The 21,649-nt window shown below is 32.7% G+C and overlaps 2 protein-coding genes across 2 annotated transcripts in view; one reads left to right on the top strand and one right to left on the bottom strand.

Annotated features, from left to right (window-relative positions):
• Positions 1-2,305: 2,305 nt before the first annotated feature.
• Positions 2,306-21,649, bottom strand: part of LOC115887394 (CCR4-NOT transcription complex subunit 11-like) — a 140,466-nt gene continuing 121,122 nt past the window's right edge. Inside the window, exon 7 of the mRNA XM_030906814.1 lies at positions 2,306-3,236. Within this exon, the coding sequence (XP_030762674.1) occupies positions 2,968-3,236 (269 nt within the window). The 3' untranslated portion in view covers positions 2,306-2,967. The remainder of the gene's footprint in view (positions 3,237-21,649) is intronic.
• LOC115887387 (disintegrin and metalloproteinase domain-containing protein 10-like) overlaps positions 9,064-21,649 on the top strand; it is a 36,299-nt gene continuing 23,713 nt past the window's right edge. The window contains exons 1-3 of the mRNA XM_030906802.1: positions 9,064-9,771; positions 14,355-14,630; positions 17,146-17,378. Of these exons, the coding sequence (XP_030762662.1) occupies positions 9,119-9,771; positions 14,355-14,630; positions 17,146-17,378 (1,162 nt within the window). The 5' untranslated portion in view covers positions 9,064-9,118. The remainder of the gene's footprint in view (positions 9,772-14,354; positions 14,631-17,145; positions 17,379-21,649) is intronic.

The raw sequence follows: 21,649 nt of genomic DNA, 5'->3' as shown, positions 1-21,649 counted from the left end.
ACATCGGACATTTACTCAAATTTCAATATACCGGGTGTTTGCCCATCTCTGGACACTACACAATAAAAATAGTACTAAACAAAAACCACCACCGTTATAGTTATGCCTATGTTAATATACATTCTCATCAAACAAACAATATGTGGTTTATTAAAATAGTTTTCATGTCATTAATGTCACACAAACTGCACTAGTAAAAACAAAATACTTAAATATTATGACATAGCCACGATTTCAATATTATTTCAATGCGATCAACATGAACGGTAACCTGGACGGTATGAAATAAAGTAGCCGGGCAGTTCTGATCTCTGCCGCATCGAGCACTGAAGTCGCAATTTTAAAAACCTGTTTAAATACACCAAGCCTACACTAAGGTGGCAAAGGTTAGTCTTGGGTCGAGATTTCCGTATGTAAGAAGAATACAATGCGTTTATAATGTACTGAACAAAGAGAACAATAAGAACGTTGCCAAACGTATTAAATAAACCGAGAAACTGTGCACATTGCTAAGAGACGTGAAAGGGGATATAGCAGATTATTGGCCTGTCGACCTGTCGCACAGTGCTTCGTCCCATGGACAAAAATCAAAAAATAAGTTAAAATTTACTAATATCTGAATATATAATTTTATACTTATAGCAATGTTCAACCATCCTGTATATTATTTTTGATAAACAGCGTTTTTGTTAGCAAATATTTTCACTAAAAATAAATTTTGCGATCATTATCTCATCAGTGAAAAGAATAACATTCATAGTAGTTCTGTATATTATGGAGTTAAACGGGTACGTACTTAATTGAAAGCCACTATGGATATTGTTAAACACAAGGTATGTACTTTAAATTTATTTCTAAACAAGTTCGTGATTGTTTAGTTTTTATTTATTTTTTAAGATGATTCATAAATGGGTATAAAAATTTTACGTTTTCCAATTTCAAAAAGGCATTTAAAAAAAACATATCAAAACATATCGTATTTATTGAATATTTTTGTTGCCATATTCATACACTTTTAATTTTTGTATAGTTCACCTGCATCTGCTTGCGACGAACTTTATTTTATAATACTTTTCAGATGAAGTAAAATTGATGAGCAATGCCGATCTGGCTAATACTTGGCTTGATCATAAGGGCAAGAACTCAAAATTATTTGTATTTCAAAAAATATGTTCTTATTAGATATTGATGAACCTTCCAGTCAAATGAGACACCACTTGTGCCTGAAAAAGTCCACTATGTTGGAGCGAAACGTCGCATAAAAAAAGTGTCCATCTTTCAATTTATTATAAAATCTCATGCCCAAGAAAAGGAAAAAATAATATATGAATATGGTCTATTAAAGAGGTAACTATTAACATCCGAACCCCTCATACCGACAAAATGAACAGTAACAACGCGAAAAAGTAATATCTTAGAAAATGATGTACAGAAATATCTTATATGTGAGGATAGTTCATCTACCTGTGATTTGGATACTATAAATTTGGAAGATTCTGTCAGCAGTGATTCTCCTGGATCAGAGTAGTTACGATCTATGCATTTTGTTGTCCTAAAGTAAATTTATAGTATCTTAAGTTTTTTCTTTAATTAAATATAACATTAATGTTTCTTTTTCATTAAAGAAAACTTTTATCTTATATTAGGCTTATATTGTAGGAATCATGTTCTAATGTTATTTCAATTCTTTTTTATCACAGGAATTTATTTAATACTTACACCGTTTTCATACTATAACTTATTTGCTTAGATGGAACACAGCTCCAACATTATTATTATTTATAAGATTTTTTTTTCATAAACGTGAGACTAAGAACATCATCATTTAGTACAATGAGAGTACTCATCATTTGTGTCAAATAAACCTAGTTTGAATAAATTGCTTACAATAAAAGAGAAGTTTTGGATTTTTGTCCTCTAGAGCCATATGTTCGAAGCACTGTGTGTCGTCTCAATCAGTGCCATATCAGTACTTAAAATTCTAAGGAAGAGTGTACATTATGTGTTCAGCTTCACGATTTAATTACGTTTCGTGATACCTTATTTGTTTATTTATTAACAAGTCGTTGTAATTTTCCCTATAGCTTGTAAAATTTTAAGTGCAAGTTAGAAACACTTGCACTTTTGGTAGAAATAAGTGGAATTGAGTTGGTGTTCGACAGTGGTCTCGCTATTAGAACTCTGAATTCAAAAATCGATATCTCGAAATCCATTAGAAATAATTGATTGTAGTTTTTTTTTCAAAAACTTTCTTAATATTTCTGCTATATTTTCTTCGCGAAAGTTGCAATGCACTAAAAGTAAATGGATGTTTTTTTTTAATTTTCAACGAAAAAAAAACAAGTCTATCCAATTTTTCTTATTTAAACATCTTGTTTTTACAGTCTTTTGATTCGAATTTCAAAATAAAAAAAGTTTCAGTATCTAAAGTAGTTCTTGAGTTATCCCGTGTTGTGTTAAAAAGTTATTTTATTATAAGATTATTGACGTTTTGTCGTCATAAAAAAATGGACACCCTAACGATATCCTTATAATTCAATTTCTGATGCTCAGAAACATATCTAATGATTTTATCTAATTGTATTTTCGAAAATAAAAGTCTTTTAAAAATAAGCGTTTTGCGATCGTGATTTTATTTTACTTGATAGAGATAGAGAAATGTGACAACGCCGCAACAGTACACTGTCGCATTTCTCTCACTTCGGCTTAATAAGATCCCTATGCGATTTACTTCCACACATGTAAATACCGACCCAAAAGTAAGAGTTGCCGTCACTGTATAAAAGTTAAAAAAAAATATACAATAGACACAAATTATTTTGAGAGCCGTATACAGTATACAGGGAGTTTTAAAAAATAAAGATATACAGGGTGTTTAAAAAAGGCACTTAAGACTAGAGTTTCTATGTATGAATTATTTTGGGACAATGTTAGTTTTTTAAATATTTAAAATATAAAATGGGTGACTTATTTGCCTTTGGCGAACGCTTTCGCTTCTTTGAGCATCCGTTTCCTGTCTTCGGACTCGCCCACTTCCTGCGAATCGGTCCAGTCAGAGTCGCTGCTAGCGCTGCTCGGTTCGAAATCGTCGCTGGAATCGTCGTTGATGAAGGGATCTTCAATATCGTAGTCGTCATCGGGCGTTTCTGCGTCTACCACTCTTTGTGGTTTAGGGTTTCTCTTGCGTTTTTTGCTGGGAGAATTCGGTACCGCTTGAGCGGCTTGAGCCTGATTATCTACAAAAAAATACACAGTGTCACAGATAAAGTCGGCACCATATGGATTTTTTTAATTTTTTTGCTTTGAGTTAGATTAAAAATGACATAAGAAAATTTACTCTATTGCCCTCTGGTATCAATTTAAATGTCAAATTTGACATTTAAAATAATAAATGGCTATATACTCTGAGGGTGCAGCCACACTATCCTAAAAACGGCGTAACGGCGTAATGACCTTGAATATATTTCCAGTAATTCTATTGGCTGAAACATTCATCTGTCAGAAATTTTATCTGTCAAATTCATCTGTCAAAAATTTCAGCCAATAGAATTGCTGGAAATCGATTCAAGGTCATTACGCCGTTACGCCGTTTTTAGGATAGTATGGCTGCACCCTGAATAGAATGACGTATCATATGTCAACTTTTGACATTTTCGCTTAAAAGCAAATTGTATTTTAAATTTCAATATGGCTGTGTTAAAAATATTAATTTTTAATCAAGGATTCTTGGAAAAATATATTAGATCGTCTAATGTTTTTCGTGTCTTGTTCTGGCCGGTTAAAAGATGCCCAAATTGTATTTTTAATCATATCTCAATTTTTTCAAACGGAACAAGAGTGGCTCATTAGCATATTTGGAAAAAGCATTTTTTACGAACAATTTGGTACATACAACACACTTGGATTTCGAGTCGAGAATTGTCGTGATGAATCGCATGTTACAATTTCAAATAAACTATATCCGAAAATGTCAAAAGATGACATATGATATATCATTCTATTCAGAATGCCATTTTCTATCGAATGAAGTAAAAAAATACCGAGGGTGTCATTTAAAAATCAAAAGTTGTAGTCATTTCCGGTGAAACAGGAAGGGACTAAAAACAATTGAATACGTCAATCAATCCTAATTTATGTCATATACTAACATACCAAATCTCGTTTTGTTAACTAAAAAAAAAAAATAAAAAAGTTATAGGGGTGGGCCACTTTTGAGACGCACCCGGTATAATAAAAACAGGTTTCCTGGCCAAATTTCGAAAAACTTTGTTTGAAAAAGTTGTTCCTTTTTTAATTTTATATAAATATACCAATTTATATATATATTATCTGTGTATTTATATACCAATATTTTTTTTGTCATTTTTAACCAATCGCAGCCGATTCTCGTAATAGACGATATCATGATCATACAGGGTGATCAAAATTCTTTATATGTATGTATAATTAATATATTACAATTTATAATTAATATTATAATATAATATTAATTATAAATTTTATTAATTACTTATAATGTATTAATTACTTATAATTAATTACTTATTAATTAATTATAATTAATATTATATTATAATATTAATTATAAATTGTTAATTTCTCGGCAATTATCGAAATATGTTTACTCACATCTTAGGATTATGTAGAGTGATAAAATGGATATGTAGAAAATTAATATTGAGAAGTCAAATTTCACCCAAGTCAATTAATAAAAAAAAGTTCCATATGATGCGAACTTTATCTATGACACTGCATACATATTTTTTTGTATTCCAGTATATAACCATATATTACAACCCTATTATCTACAGGGTCCTGCAATAGTAGGTACGTCGCAAGGACTGTATATATTCTAAAGGACTGTTCGATCCCGTCAAATCGCCGCTGTTCTAGTCGCCGTGGAATTCTGACCAGCGCTCCACAGTGCGGCGGATGGTTATTCTAGCGGGACAAAATCTCAAGAGCAATGTTTGGGACTTAAAATCTAAGAACGTAGCAAATAGTCTAATATATAGCAACTATATGGTTAAATTTATTTATTTATTAACAACTTAATTTATTAATAAATAAATACAAGATAATAAAACGATATGATATTATTCGTACATGATACACAAAAACCGTATTGTAAACTATTGCCAAATACATAAAATTATGATATCAAAAAACTCTTTAGCAGTTATTTTTAAATTAATTTGTAATCTTGTGACACCCTCTATAATTTATTTTAAAAAAATATATTTTATTTTGAAAATAATAAATAAGATAGATATTTTAATTTTAATTTTAACACTCGGTAATTGTAAATTCATATATTAAGTATCTAAGACAATTTTTTAAACTCAGTGCCTTTTGATGGAGTTGTTTTGTTTTTATACTATCCGATTGAAATGAATCTTTTTGGGCATTCACCTGTTAAGCTTGAACTCCCTGTGACTGCGACTACCTGTGTTGGTAACTATTGGTAACTCAAAAGATCTACATCATTCAATATATCGATATTTGAAAAAAAAGTGTAAGTTTGATATCTGCAGAACAAAGGCACGAAGGATTTTAACAAATAATATACATACAGTAGAAAAGTACATACCTTTGGCAATCTTCAACATAATTTGGCTTTCTAATAAAATGTATAAGCATTTGTAAATATTTTGTTTTCGTATGATCTCTGCCTTGCTGAGCAGAAAACGACCAAATTTGGTTGATAAAAATGTATCGAAATACAAAGAATATTCATGCATTTTTTATCAATTGGAATGTCTACTATTTATTCTTATCAGTACACATTTTTTGGCTTATTTCTAACCAAACGCTTTTGTCCCGCTAAATTTATCTTCGAACGCACTGTGCGCTCGTCCGTCAAATGCAAAAATAACTGTCACTGTCTAAAATCGTTAGCGCCAACTTCAACTCGGTCAGTAGATGACGTAAAAAAACTGACAGTGCAGGAAGATAGGAATCGAACTATAGGAATAATTTATCATTTTGTGTGAACTCCTTAGATTTATTAAGTAAATCTAAAGTGCACTTAATAGTAAAAATATTTTCATTGTATAAAATCACACCCTTTTTGGGGTATGCTTTTAAGTAATGGGGGAGGAGTTATATTCAAGTAAAACTTGCAAGATTCGTCCTTGTAGGAAACTTATAAATACAAGTTCGATGCAAATTACGCGCAGTTCTCTTGTAACCTCTGAACAATAAAGATTGTTTTTTAAAAACGGTCCGGCGTTTACTCTACACGTAACTATTTACTTTGCAAATAAAATGCCAGTTTGCCGAAATTATTTTATTTAATTTTTTTTTTAATTGTAAATTTGAAATTAACAACGTTTTTTATGATGTATGGAATAATTTTAACGGTTTAATTATATATTTTATGTTGATTACTACTTAATCAATTGTTCGATAATAAAAAAATGCTAACAACTAAACATTGGAACAAGTGGCTTTTAACAAATTAAAATAACAATTAATAAGGCGTAACGTCGCCCTTAGCTCGAATAACAGCCTGAACTCTATTAGGCATTGTACCAACTAGGCCGTCACAAAATTCAGGGGTGGAACTATCCCATATTAGTTGCAACTTAGCACGTAGTTGTGGTAAAGTACGCTGAGGATCATTTCTTAGGTGTTGTTTCATTTTGTGCCAATGTGTCTCTATTGGATTAAGATCCGGGCTGCTAGAGGGATGCGACAAAACTTTAATATCATGTTCTCCCATCCATTTTTTTGTAGATTTAGCCGTATGGCATGAGGCTCCGTCCTGTTGAAAAATAAAATCTCCGGATGGATGTAACTTTGCTGCACTTGGTAAAAGCGAATGTTCAAGGATATCTTGATATTTGGCTGCGTTTACTGTGCCTTCAATAAAGTGTAAAATTCCCAATCCTTTGGCCGACATACAACCCCATACCATGATGCCTTGTGGAAACTTTACAGTTCTTTTGATACAATCCTTATGGAATGCTTCTGTTTTTTTCCGAATCACACGCTTTCGGTAATCTCCCACGCGTACATCAAATCTGCTTTCGTCACTATAGACTGTGACTATAGATAACTTTGTCCCAGTTATGTTTGGTCCACGAAAGTTTTGATTTGGCCCAAATGTAACGATTCCTTTTTTGAGTTTCCGAAAACCGTATATGCAACAATTACCGAAAATAATAAATTTGAATAAGTAATATTTGGCGACAAAATTCCGGAAAAAGCCGAACCGCTCCGAAATTATCAAAAACTTTGGAGAGGGACCGTTTAAGAATAGCGCCAAATACCGTATGATCGAGAAAAAACGGCGTCAGCGATGGCTGTGGAATGAAGATCGCTGTCATTTTAGATGTAAATTTATATGGGAAATGTCATTGATGTTCATTTCCCAGCCAACTGGACGCCGTTTTTTTTCGATCATACGGTAGTATTTACATTGCCCTTATGGGCACTTTCCAATCTAAACTTGTTTCTTTTATCTACACACACCGGAAGAGTCTAGGGATATTACAATTTTATCCCGCCATCGTCAGTAATTTTATTATTTGCATTTCTGATATAATAAAATTAAAATAAACAAATAGTTTACAGGACGTATTGGAAATAAAAATGCAAAATTTACCGAATTTTTCAAATTTGCCTTGATTTTTATTGAACTCAAAAAAATACACACATTTTTTTTTATTCTAAACTGTGAATTAAAAAAAAGATAAAACCATTTTTATTTAATAAAGGGTATGGCCTCCTCTACTGTTCATTACAGCCCTACATCGTCTCTCCATGCTCCTGATCAAAATGGTTGTTGATCTCTTCTTGAGGTACAGCCTGTCACGCTGCATTCACGGCCCGAACCAGATCCCTACGAGTTTCACGAGGCAAACCCATTCTCAAAATTCTTCTTTGGACCGCGTCCCATACGTGCTCGATAGGGTTGAGGTCAGAAGATTGTGCCGGCCAGGGTAAGATGTTTAATTGATGAGCATTGATAAACTCACTTACCACTCTGGCTGTATGAGGCCGTGCATTGTCATGCATGAGAATGAAGTTTCCCCCAAAATCATTGGCATATTATGTTATTATTATTATTTGGCGATATGTGATTCCTGTTAGAAACCTTTCAAGAAAAACGAGATCGGTTTTTCGGCCTAACTGGACTCCTCCCCAGACTATAACTGTTCCACCTTGATAAGGGTGCACTTCCTGAACATGATCCAACCGAATAAGATTTCCCGGTTCTCTCCATACCCTAAGCCTTCTCGAATCCGGATGAATTCCAAAGCGTGACTCATCCGTGAAGAGAACATTGGCCCATTGTTCATTCGACCACTGAACATGATCTTGAGCCCACAAATATCGTACCTCTCGATTTCCTCTCGTTAAGGGTTGAGCTCTCCAGAGGCGTCTGCTTCTTAAGTTGACCTCTCTTAATCTATTGCGAACAGTGTCAGGACTAACGGTTACATTATGTGTTTCCTGGAGAATTAAACTAAGCTCTGGTGCTGTAAGAGTCGGTCGGCGTCGAGCATTTAATTGTAAAAATAATCTTGCTGAGAGGTAGTAATGCGATGTCGCCCTGTGTGCCTTTCAGCAACATCACCACTTTCACGGTAGCGTGCACTTAATAGCGATATTACACTTTGCGTTGCATTTAATACTCTAGCTACATCGATTTGGCGCATTCCAGCTTCGAGCATACCCATGGCCCTTAGCATTTCGTCTCTGTTAAGATGTTTACGCTCCATAATGTCGTTTAATACTAAACAGAGTTATTTGAATGAATTCTGGCCAGTTATCATAAAAACATAGCCAGTACAGGTTAAATTCGAACAATTGATGCTAAGTGCTTTTTATACATTTGACAAAAAATGCATAAACACTTCTGCAAATATCCCAAATTTAGAAATAACTAGTGTGACTACTTCGTTTCAATCGAAGTAGAAAGAATCGGCCTACAAATATGTGGTTGTTTATTCAAAACATTTATTTTTAACTTTAATAAAATGATATCCCTAGACTTTTCCGGTGTGTGTATGTGCAGCACCCGGTATGACAGGTTAACATGATATAACATTCCAGGTTAAATTATTTGACAGATTTTTTTTTATTTTCTCAAAAATGTCAATAATGGAAAATGGATATTTCCCAATTATCCTTCTATACACAGTGTTTGATGTGTTTTTCCATTTGTACAAATGTACTATCCTGTTCTACATTTAAAGACATGGAACAATTCCCCGAGTACTGCAAGCCTTCCGAAGAACAGTTGTTCAACTACGATAATAAAATCGTGAATCGAAAAAGAGAAGCAACGCCTTTTACTTATGCCTTTAAAATATCCTACAGAAATAACATGTCCAACGCATATATAACAAAGACAAAGAGCGATATTATCCTAGAAGACAGATCTACATTAACTATTATTGGCGATAATGGTAAAAAATACACAGAAGATATTAATAAATACAACGAACTGTACGAAGGCTATATGGAGAACAGACCTCAGGATTCTTTCATTAAGGGATACATCAAAGATGGTTACTTCTTTGGGCGGGTTGTGATCGACAAAAAGGCGTATTATATAGGTGAAAGTGAACCAGTAGCCAGTCCTCTTTTATTCGATCGACCAAACGATTTGTATAAAAAACTATACGATAAAAACGATCCCAGTTATGACGCTGCCTTTATTAAAGAAGCGGAAAAAGTTTATCGAGAAAGCGAGTTGGACACGAACAAAATGACTGAAAAGGAGATCATGCGGCGCTTTAAGAAATGGAAAAAGGAAGGGTAAAGCGAATTTATTTATATGTACTACGACTATACGAAGTTTTTCATACACTCGGTTCATTAGCAGTTTTTAGGACCTAATTTCACCGGCTTCGGCGTAGCGTGGCGTCAATACAAGGGGATGTAATTTAACATTTTACCAACATAATAAGTTTTTTTTTATTAAAGTCTTTAATTTTGAAGTTACAAAAATAAAATATAGAAAAAATGTAACAGGTTAAAAAAACAATCATACCAACTAAAAAATTTTGTAAGATTTTAAATTTTAAAATTAAGATCAATTCTTCTAGCAGGCATATTTGTGAAAACTTTTAATATATGAACGTATACTTTCTGCTATCGAATCGTTCATCGTGACGCGCGACGATATTTTTTATTTTATACCGCGAACGAGATGTGTTTATGAAACCGCATCACCCATCGACTGAAACAGCCATAGACTTAAAATAAAATATAGACTACACTATTTACATCTCAACGCGGACAAACAACCTTTTTTGTACACATGTTTACTTCTGGGTACAGTCGACCGAGCCTTCCTCATCCAGCCTATGTTGTCACGTCTTTAATATTATCAATATTTTTTTTTCTTGTTATACACATATATTGAGATATTAATACTACAGTTTAATAAAGTAGGTTTTAATATTCCATAGATGTATTAAATAGTCCTTATACTACTAAATTATAAGTCGGATACTGTTTAATAAGGATAAGTTCTTTACAATATGACAACACCGATTAGAGGCGAGGGAGCCTATTCATTCATTTATTACCTTGTAGTACGTGTCGCACGTGTGCGGTAAAGCTTTGTTGCCGCTATCTCCCCGGCTGTATTAACGCATTCTCTTAGCTTGTAGTCCTTAAGTGTTTATTTTATTGACTTTTTCTGTTCAGGAACTATAAAATATGGTTCGCCAGTGCCAAATTTGCAAGAAATTTGACTTAAATAATCCATTTAAGTCTTGAAACGACTTTGGACCGGTAGGCAACTCTCAATTTACCCATTGGCAGTCAGTGGCGTTGTTGTAGAAAGGCGCTTATTTAGATAATATTTTAGTAAAATGTAAAATCTGAATTTTTTCTTTTACATTACATTATTTACTTACTTACATTGTAACAAAATCATAATTATAACCCTGTTAATAATTAATAATGTTTTTATTAAAAATATATTCCGGTTTATTCTAAAATTATCTTCAGAATCTAAAATAACGTACAAGAATTTTAAAATGATATTACATTATGAAACAATATTTTTTAATATACCGGGTCGTCTCAAAAGTGGCTCAACCCTATAACTTTTTTTATTTTTTCAGATAAAAAAACAGATTTGTATGTTAGTAGGTATATGACATAAATTAGGATTTATTGACGTATGCAATTGTTTTTGGTCTCTTCCTGTTTCACCGAAACGATTACATCTTTTGATTTTTAAAGGCACCCTCGGTATATTGCTACTTTATTCGATAAAAAATGACACTCTGAATAGAATGACATATCATATGTCAACTTTTGACATTGTCGCTTAAAAACATATCCTATTTTAAATTTCAATCCAGTTTTTTTCAATCCACTAAGTTTTAATCAAGGAGCCTTGGAAACATAGTTTTGATCGTCTAATAGGTTTCGTGTCTCGTCTAGGCCGGTTAAAAGATGTACAAATCGCGTATTTTTAATAATACATATGTCAATTTTTTCAAATGGAACAAGGGTGACTCATTAGCATATTTGGAAAAAGCATTTTTTTATGAATATATTGATACCACACACTTGGTATTTCGAGACAAATTGTCGTTATGAACCGCGTGTTACAATTACAATTAAACCATATGCGAAAATGTCAAAAGTTGACATATGATATGTCATTCTATTCAGAGTGTCATTTTCTATCGAATAAAGTAGAAATATACCGAGGGTGCCGTTTAAAAATTAAAAGTTATAGTCATTTCCGGTGACACAGGAAGTGACCAAAAACAATTGAATGCGTCAATCAATCCTAATTTATTTCATATACTAACATACTAAATCTTGTTTTTTTATTTGAAAATATAAAAAAATTATGGGGATGAGCCACTTTTGAGCCGCACCCGGTATAATAAAGACAGTACCGAGTTAAATAAATGTAGTTTTTATTTTATCCACTTCCTATCACCTTCCTTGCTTTAATGGAACAGATTTATGTTTTCTCTAATTTACATAATAAGACATCACTTAACTAGAAAAAAAATTACAACAATCATTTTTTTTTCTCTCCCTGTCGCCGATTCTATTATATCTGTGGAATAGATCCGGTTTTGATTAATATTAGGGGTTGTAAATGTTTGACTAAAATTAATAATTTATTATTAATTTCAAAAATTACGTAATTTCGATTATAAAATTTCTTCTATAACGTGTATTTTATTATGTTTATCCTTTTCGGACTCTAAGACGTTTTTTCTAAACTTTTATGTAAAAAACCTGTCCTAAATCTTAATAAAATATAAAAACGTTTAAATACGATATATTTTTAATTTACTTATAGCTTCATTAAAATAAAAAAATTACCCGGCTATGATACGGAGAGTTCAGGTGTACTTGAGAAACGAAAGACAGTGTTGTGTTTCTCGGCAGAGTCGTCAGGGAACGACCGTTACGACAGAGACAACCTATCTATCGCTCGTGTCGCACTCGTTATAACCTAAAACAATAACACAACAATAACAAGACAGTGTCTGACCGCATGTTCCAGCTATTTATGAATGAGATGCTCAGTCTATATTTTATTTTAAGTCTATGGAAACAGCGAACGGGAAACGTGATCGCGGCCGGAAAGTTCGCTGACCTAGGCTCGCGTTCGCCGGCGTTCAAGATGTAACGAGGACAGTCGGTTGCATCATCGCGCTGTCGAGGTTTTTTATTTTTAGCGTTTAGCGTAGGTCTTATACTAACGATATCATATATGTAAGAACTCTATTTTTCTATGCTACGTTTTCTTTATCTGACGTAATAAAAAACAGACATTTCAAAAGCCGGAGCGCAATGGAATTTCGAATGTAAACAAAAACAAGCCCAAAATTCATGCTACCTGCACTTTTCAAAAAGGTTTCAGATAACATTCAATACAGTATCGCCGTCTAAAACAGTATTAGACAGCGTCAGAGAAAGAAGTGGTACGCGCTTATTAAATTAAAACTATTAAAGTTTCTGAGGTTTAATTAAGGTTTTGTGGTAGTTCTGAGTTCCATTGCCGTGCCGAATAAGAAGTTTAATTAAGGTGAGTTTATTTTATCTCACTGAGCAACTAGTTGGTTACTGTTTATTGTTTTTATTGAGATATATTATATTTCTGAATCTCAGATAAATTTTAAGATATTTGATTGAATATAAAGAAAAGATGATTTGCGGATGATAATATTGAAGTATTTCTTTACAGTGATTTATTTATATTTTTTCTAAGTGACTTTAATAGAAGATAAGAATATATTTCTGTATTTGTATTATCAAATTGATCTTGAATGAATTATGATTAGCTTTATTATTTTCTACAGTTAACCTTTGTGGCGTAGTGACCCTGTGTAGCGTAGTTAGACTTGAAGAGTAGTTCGTCCTGTAGCGTAATTAGCCTTGACAAGTAGTTAGTCCCGTAGCGTAATTAGACTTGAATAGTTAGCCCCGTAGTGTAGTTTGATTATTAACTTGTGCATTTTTTTTAGCCTGTGTGGCACTTTGATAGCCTGTGTGGCATTTTTTTAGCCTGTATGGCATTTTGATAGCCTGTGTGGCATTTTGATAGCCTGTGTGGCATGTTTTTTTTAATAGTCTGTGTGGCTAGCCTGTGTGGCACTTTGATAGCCTGTGTGGCATTTTTTTAGCCTGTGTGGCACTTTGATAGCCCGTGTGGCATTTTTTTAGCCTGTGTGGCATTTTGATAGCCTGTGTGGCATGTTTTTTTTAATAGTCTGTGTGACCAGCCTGTGTGGCTTGTGAAAATTAAAAAGTCATAGAGCTGAGCCACTTTTGAGACGCACCCAGTATTTACAGGGTGCTACAAATTCGAGGTACGAGCATTGGTATCTCGGAAACGGTAATAGATACGAAGATAGTTAAATTGGAGCAAAGTTGCCGCCTTGGGATGTTCACAAAGATGCAATCAAAGAAGTTTTAAAAATTTCAAGGATTGCTGAGTTTTTTGGAAAAAAAACGATTTTTTTGAAAATCAATTTTATTTTTTCCTGTCGTTACTTTTTAGAAAATCAAAAAACTAATTCTACATTCTGATAGCCACTTTATTAGGGCTATCTGTCAAATTAGCTGATAATATATAAGATACAGCGGCCAACTTATTTTTTTAAATACGGACCTGCATTTTTTCGTTTAGATTTTGAAAGAACTCTTTATACGTCTCGGTCCTGAAGAATTTCCCCACCATTTTAGAGATTTGTTGGCCACCCACCGTCTTCTCTTATTGGTGGTATTCCTCCATTGGTGGACATCGTAGGGTTTGTCAAAGATCCACTCTGCAGGTTTTGACATGTCAGAGGCAGCGTCGACTTGTTCAAAAGTTAATAAAATTTAGTTTAATATAATGTTTTTTATAGGATGCTCTGTCCACTATTAGTAGTATTAGAAAACTCATTTCTACGATTACTACATAAAGGTAATAAAGAAGCAGCAATGACGCACGCTTTATTTACTCTAGACGAAGTGAACGCCATCTGGAGAAGAACAGACTTCGATAATGACGGCGAACCCGATAACATAGGAATTTACATTAAAAAAACGGAGGTGATGGAAACCGAGGAACCTGTATATTATATTCAGCCATACAAAATGGGGCAAACAAATGCTGTCGATTACCTGAACAAATTTTCTATGTAAGTTGATTTCAGCAGTATTTGGCACAAATACAGTATTAGTATTCCAGAATTAAGTTCTTTTTTTTTAAATCGCTATTTGTAACTCATACACAGGGTGATTCTACTAATTAAATATAAACACGTATTAAAATGTTAACAAATGGTACAAAACTAGTATCAACGTACTCGTATAACACATATCAAATACATATAATATCACAAAAATAATTATGAAACTCAATAAAGGGGGCTACAGACGTTCATGCATACTTGACAAGTGTACTTGTGCAAGCGTACTTGTATAAGAATTTTGAACGTGTGTAGGAACAAACTTGTACGAGTATTTCGACTTGTGCAAGTGGCACAGACTTGTACGAATTTTCTTCATGCCCCAGTGGTTTGCGCAAGTATGCATGAACGTGTGTATCAAATTTGCGCAAGCCTGAAGTTGATTCTAGTAGGTTTATTGCTTGGTTCTTATTTGTTTGTTACCAGAAGATAGATAAAAATGGCTAGTGAACATGAAAAAAGTATGCGGGAGGTATTGGTGGAGTTCATTAGTATTTATAGAGAATCTATTTGTTTATGGCAAGTAAAATCAAAGGACTATCATAATAACAACAAAAGAGGCTGCAAAAGAGGCTGCATGTAAAAGTTTAATTAAAAAATTGCAAGAAATTGATAAAATTGCAAACCGCGATTTGATTGTAAAAAAAATAAACAGTTTAAGAACAAATAATATTCAGCAGGGTAAAACTTCAATTCGTTTAAAATATTAGTATGCGAATAAATATTCCTTTTTAGAAGGCAGCTTTTGCATCAAAATCGACGGGTTTTCTTTTTTTCTTTTTGTTTAAGCAGAATAACGAATATCGCAAGAGCTAGCGCGTCTTCTTCGTCCATTTTTACCTACTAAAACCAGACTAAAACTATTCAAGTGCGCTTATATTGTATGGAGTCAATGCAAACTTGTACAAGTACGTTTGCACAAGTACACTTGTCAAGTATGCATGAACGTCTGTATAGCCGCCTTTAGCTTCATAGGTAAATTAACAGTTCACTCAACTTTTTTAGCGTTTTCTTAAGGCGGCTACAGACGTTCATGCATACTTGACAAGTGTACTTGTGCAAACGTACTTGTACAAGTTTGCATTGACTCGTGCCGGCGGAAGGGCCGGGCGACCCGGGGCGCCGAATGTGAGGGGCGCCACGCCAGTAACTAAAATGTTTAAAAAAAATTGTTCGTGGTATTTTACTTATAACTGAAAAGCTATCAACTTTTTGTAAATAACCCTTCTTTCTATAATTCTTGTTAAATAAAAACACTAAATCACCACAATACACCAAAACACTTTTACTTTTACACTGGACGCGCGTTTCGCTAACCATGTTAGCATCATCAGCAGATGATTATGAACTGTTTATAACATACTGCAGTTGATAATCATCTGCTGATGATGCTAACATGGTTAGCGAAACGCGCGTCCAGTGTAAAATAAAAGTGTTTTGGTGTATTGTGGTGATTTAGTGTTTTTATTTTGCTGTGTAACACCAAAGGTTCCAACCCTCAACTGTAATAATTCTTGTTTTTATAAATTTTCTCTAAACAAACTGTTTTGGGTCAAGAGCCAGCAAAATTAATAAGAACCAAACAATAAACCTACTAGAATCAACTTCAGGCTTGCGCAAGTTTGATACACACGTTCATGCATACTTGCGCAAATCACTGGGGCGTGAAGAAAATTCGTACAAGTCTATGCCACTTGCACAAGTCGAAATACTTGTACAAGTTTGTTGCTACACACGTTCAAAATTCTTATACAAGTACGCTTGCACAGGTACACTTGTCAAGTATGCATGAACGTCTGTGGCCCCTTAACTCTTGGCTCTTTCTTATCATTGCGGCTTTTCCACTTGAAAGCTGAAAAAAATAGTCCAAGAAAATAGGCCTTCAAATACGAAGTCTTGGGAAAAGCTTGAATTTTTGATATAGTGTAACTTATATCAAAACTTCAAGTTTGGAAGATCTAAAAACGAATTGTGAAAGATTTTTTTAAATTTACCCCAGCAGTTTTTTTTTTCAAATTTCGTAGAAACAGGAAGGACTAGAAAAAAAAGTTCAAATAAAACACAAAATCTCTATACTTTTTTTGCTCAGATCAAAATTAACCCAGATAGGGTTCTAGTCTTTACCGATTCTCCGAAATTTAGAAAAAATAATTGTATTTATTTCACCCGTTCTCGGGGGCGAATTAAAGAAAATATTTCACAATTCGTTTTTAGATCTTCCAAAGTCACTTATAACAAAAATTCAAGTTTTTCCTAAAACTTCGTATTCGAAGGCCTATTTTCTTGGAGTATATTTTATACAAAGTTCACTACACAAAACAAACTATTAAAGATCGCTAAAATTATCGCCTGTATAGACTTGTGCATTTCAACCGATTTAAAAAAACAACCTTGTTTTGAAACACCCGGTAGATTATTTTTTGCTTAAATTAAATTTCATAAATAAATATATAAATTATTTAAGGTATACCGAACTGAGGAAATACTGTCTGGGCATGGTTTTAACACATCAAATGTTTAGTGAGTCCGTTGTGGGACTGGCGTGGTTAGGCAATCGAAAGTATGTCCGAGTAGGTGGAATATGTCAAAAAACCATTGACAATAAAAACCTCAATACATTCCTGGCGTCAGCTACCAAAAGCACAAGAGATAAGATAAGTCAGATGAGGTTCGAAACAACCATTGCTCACGAATTAGGTATCACCATACAATAAGTTGCTGTTCTAACTAAAGTATTTTCATTATATTAGACAGTTAAAGCACGGCCAAAGACGTAGACGTAAACGTATCGTTTGACATGCGCAGTGAGAAATTCACTTGCGTTTACGGATACGTGATACGTATCTTTGTTACAACATGTCCTTGTATCCTTTAGTCATAGACTTATAAGAAGGTCATAGACAAACAAATAAAAATAGACTGGCAAATTAAATGGCAAAGAGAGGGACAACGTTCCCGTAGCGCAACTCAGAACGCAAAATTTCGTTCTATTTATGTTGATCTGCGCATTGCGTCTATTGGGCCCACTATCTCATTCTAATATAACAAGAGAGAAAGAAGCAGCCATATAAAACGTAATTTCTAAATAGAAATTAGAACAATCGCCTTTCGTTTTCGTTTTTCGTCATGAGAACCAAGATGACAACATTATGACAATTCGTAATGTTTGTTAATTTTTCTTTTGGTGATTTACCTTTTTTTCTAAACTCTCCATTTTATTGACTTATGAATATGAATACGGAACAAATTCCTTTGTTCCATGTAGGTATTTATATTTTGTTACTTGTAATTTTAGATTATACTATTTGTTATTTTATTTACTGCAGGAGCCAGTATCATATATTTTTTATATGTATTGGTGTCCCCTTTCTCTGATAGATATGTTAAAGACACCCGATAAAATAAAAGTAAGTAGGTAGTTATATTTATCATCTTATTAAGAAAAAGTAGAAGTAGTAGCACGGCATATAAATCAATCGGCAGGCTAACTCGCTTTGGCGGGAACGCTACGCGCATACCCTCGCGCACGCCGCCATTTGTATTTCCATCAGCAGAAAGTAACCAGTGTCGTAGTTTTTTCAGCGACAACACACAGTTACGGCAGATTCGGGTCAGTAGCGTGCGGCTTAATTTATTTTGATTTTTTCTTGAGTGATATATTTTATTTTTGTTGTTTTATTTTTGTTTATTATGTGATATATTTGGTTTTTCTAGTTTTATTTTCGTTTCTTATGTAATATGATTTGTTTTAGTAGTTTTATTTTTGTTGTTCAATAAAAGTTTCTTTCTGTTTCCTAGAGATCCTATTAGGTATGTATATATGTGTTTAATTATTTTAACATATTTTAATTGTAAAAAAACAGTAGTATTCATATTAGGACATTCAGCTAAATAGGAAGACCTAATTAAAAATCTTAACAAATTTTAATATTAGTAAGATTTAATGTTAAATATTTAGTAAAATTTAATGTTGTATCTAGACATTAAAAATTAAATTTAAAAATCATTATATTATTAATTTAAATATAATTATAAAAGTAAATAAAATGAGTATATCGAAAATAAGTTAACAACAAATACATTTTGAAGATATAAATAAGGCCCACAAGTACAAGTTGTGTTCTGTTCATTTTGAATTTAAAATGTTTACCAATTCACTTTGTAACCGTATAAAATACAATGCGGTACCTACTTTGTTTCCTGCCATGAAAAAAATAGAAGTTTCTCAAAAAAAATTGTGGATTTGTTAATTTGTGAAATTTGAATATTAATAAAATTTGCTACGCCCATTGATGGGCATAATTTGTACGTAGCCTCTTTATATTGTTCAATAAATATTTTATTGGTATTACTTTAATTCTTGTTTGTAAATCCTGGCATATTTTTGTTAGTTGCATGTTTTTTAATTTTAATTGTCTATTCTCTACAGTGAAATATTTAATTGATTTTTTCATTTTTACTTTTCGAGAAGTATGCGCGGTTAACGATTCATTTGTTTGGACAAAAGTATTGTGTAAATAAAATTCGGTTTCAGTCAATTACAGTATTTTTTTAATACGACCATGTCTAACAATAGTTTATTTTCTGAGAAATTTTTTGATACGTTTTAATCCGGCCCTGACTAGGAAATGATAATGGCGCCGTCAAGGTCAAATTTTATAGAAATTTAAAACAATGGAATCTGAGCAGAGTTAGCCTGCCGTGTGATTTATATGCCGTGGTAGTAGTGTCAAAAATATTTCGAACCTCTCTTAACATAACAAATTAATACAATTAATTTTTTTCATTTTTTGGGTAGGTAGTTTATAGCTGGTTTATAGTAACCAGAAACTTTATTAATATACCTATTTTACTTTTGTTTTAGGATTAAAACTGGACTTGAAAATGGTTCAGGATCATTCTCGTAAATTCTTCTTTGCTTGGATATTCACTTTGTTATTGCAATTAGGCAGTTTTTTCGAAAATGAGATTTTAATGCCCTTTAAAAAAATTGGGCGATCGTTTCCTGCAATAGTCAGTTCTTCTGCATTTAAAATTGGTAGGTGGGTGGAATAAACACTGTTATTTTTTGTTATTATATTATAAAAAGTTTATTTATTTTTATGTATAAATAAATATGTTTATAAAACAGTACAATTTTTGCTTTTTTTATAATTTCCCTTATAATAGTAGTATTCTTTCGTTCTGAAAGAAACTGCAAATTTTCACTTACACTGATTTATTCCCTACACCACATTCCCTTTACGTGGTATAGGGAATAAATTAGTTTAAGTGAAAATTTTCAGTTTCAGAATGAAAGAATACTACTAATAATGGCTAATTTAAATTTTCCGCCAGCCAGAATGTACGATAATGTCTTACGATACGTTTTATACCTATCTCTTTCTTTTTCATATAAAGCACACATAATAAAGAAAGATAGCAATAAAGACGTACGTCCTGCCATGGTCCTGCTAATTGGTTTCAAAATTGTTATTCTGAGTTGCGCTACGGGAACGCGGTCCCACTCTATACCATGAGATTTGTCAGTCTCTTTTTATTTGTTTGTCTATGCCTTTAGTTATTGTAATCTTGACGTTTTTATTTTCTTCCGTTGCGCGTATTTTGTTTGTGATATACCGTGTTCTTTTTATATTTATATATTTTATATCTTTTTGTATTGTTTATATTTTTACGTGTATTATTTTGTAATATCTGTTAAACGATGTCCTTGCCATACGATAAATAAAATAAATAATTGTTGTCACCGAACTAGTAAGGGGCTTTCTTTTAATATATCGATAACATATTTTTCTAACAGAGAAAAATGCAATTACGCGTGGAATACACTCGTTTTTCTCTTCTATGGCAAAATGATTAAGCTTTAATATCTCTAGGACTAAGCGTATATTGATTTCTTTGATGGTGCCTCGAATAACGCTAACAATTGCGTATAAAGTTGTGTCGCTATATCTTAATTTCTATGAAATGTTTAATAAAAATTAAAAAAAAAATTATAAAGCTAGAATAGTATAGTAAACGCCACGAATGTTTGGGAGTGATTCATCGCTTGATGAAGTTAGAATCGACACGCGCGCTATCATTTTTACATTAAAAACGTAAATTTTTACCGCAGACGTAGGTTTTTAAAGGCCCGGTCTAATCATCTGCCTGCGCTCCTCCTACTTATTCTAAAATATTGGCGTGATTGACAAAGACGATACTATATCGCGTTTCTTTGATTGATTCGTTTTTGTGCGTGAGTCCATTGGTGTGCTTGCAGTGCGACCAATGGGGCATTCCATTTTATATTTATAACCAAATATATGTTTTGACAAGATTTTGACAGTTAAAACAACAAATTACAACAGATTATACAGGGTGTCCCAGAAATAAGTGCAAATATTTTAACTGGTAGTATAGTTCAACCCTAGAAACACGCCTATGAGGGTTTTTTTGCGAAAAAAAAATGTTGAAAATTTAAAATTTTTCTTGGCATTTTCCGGGAAATTTGAACAAACTTTTTAGTGCCACTTCTTTATTCACCTGCGATTTCTCTACGGTGTATCTAAACCTTGCAGTGTTGCAACCTCCTATGTTATCCACATTCTACATAGTTCTACATTTATAAATTCATAGACAAATTTCTACTCAAAAATTAGGAATGTTAAATTTAATCTTTTATCAGTGCTCATTATTAATAATTATTATAGAAAAAAAACACATTAATTATTTTTAGTACTTACCCTTTCAATGAAAACTTAACAAAAACCACCGAAAATTAGCTAAAACATTACGTTTATGACGTTTACGAAAATGATTCATCATATTATTCACAACCAGGTCACAAAAAAGAAATTCCTAAAATGTTTATCGTAATTTAGAATTCAATATATGGAAAACAGACCAACGAATAATCGATTCATTTTTGTTTTGTTTCTTTTCTTTCATGTTTCTCTGTTTGATTTGAACCACTGATTTACAAAACA

Source organism: Sitophilus oryzae, unplaced genomic scaffold (genome assembly GCF_002938485.1).
Source record: "Sitophilus oryzae breed Bouriz unplaced genomic scaffold, Soryzae_2.0 scaffold_115_pilon_pilon, whole genome shotgun sequence".
Lineage (NCBI taxonomy): Eukaryota > Metazoa > Arthropoda > Insecta > Coleoptera > Curculionidae > Sitophilus > Sitophilus oryzae.
This window is presented reverse-complemented; position numbering and strand designations above follow the sequence as displayed.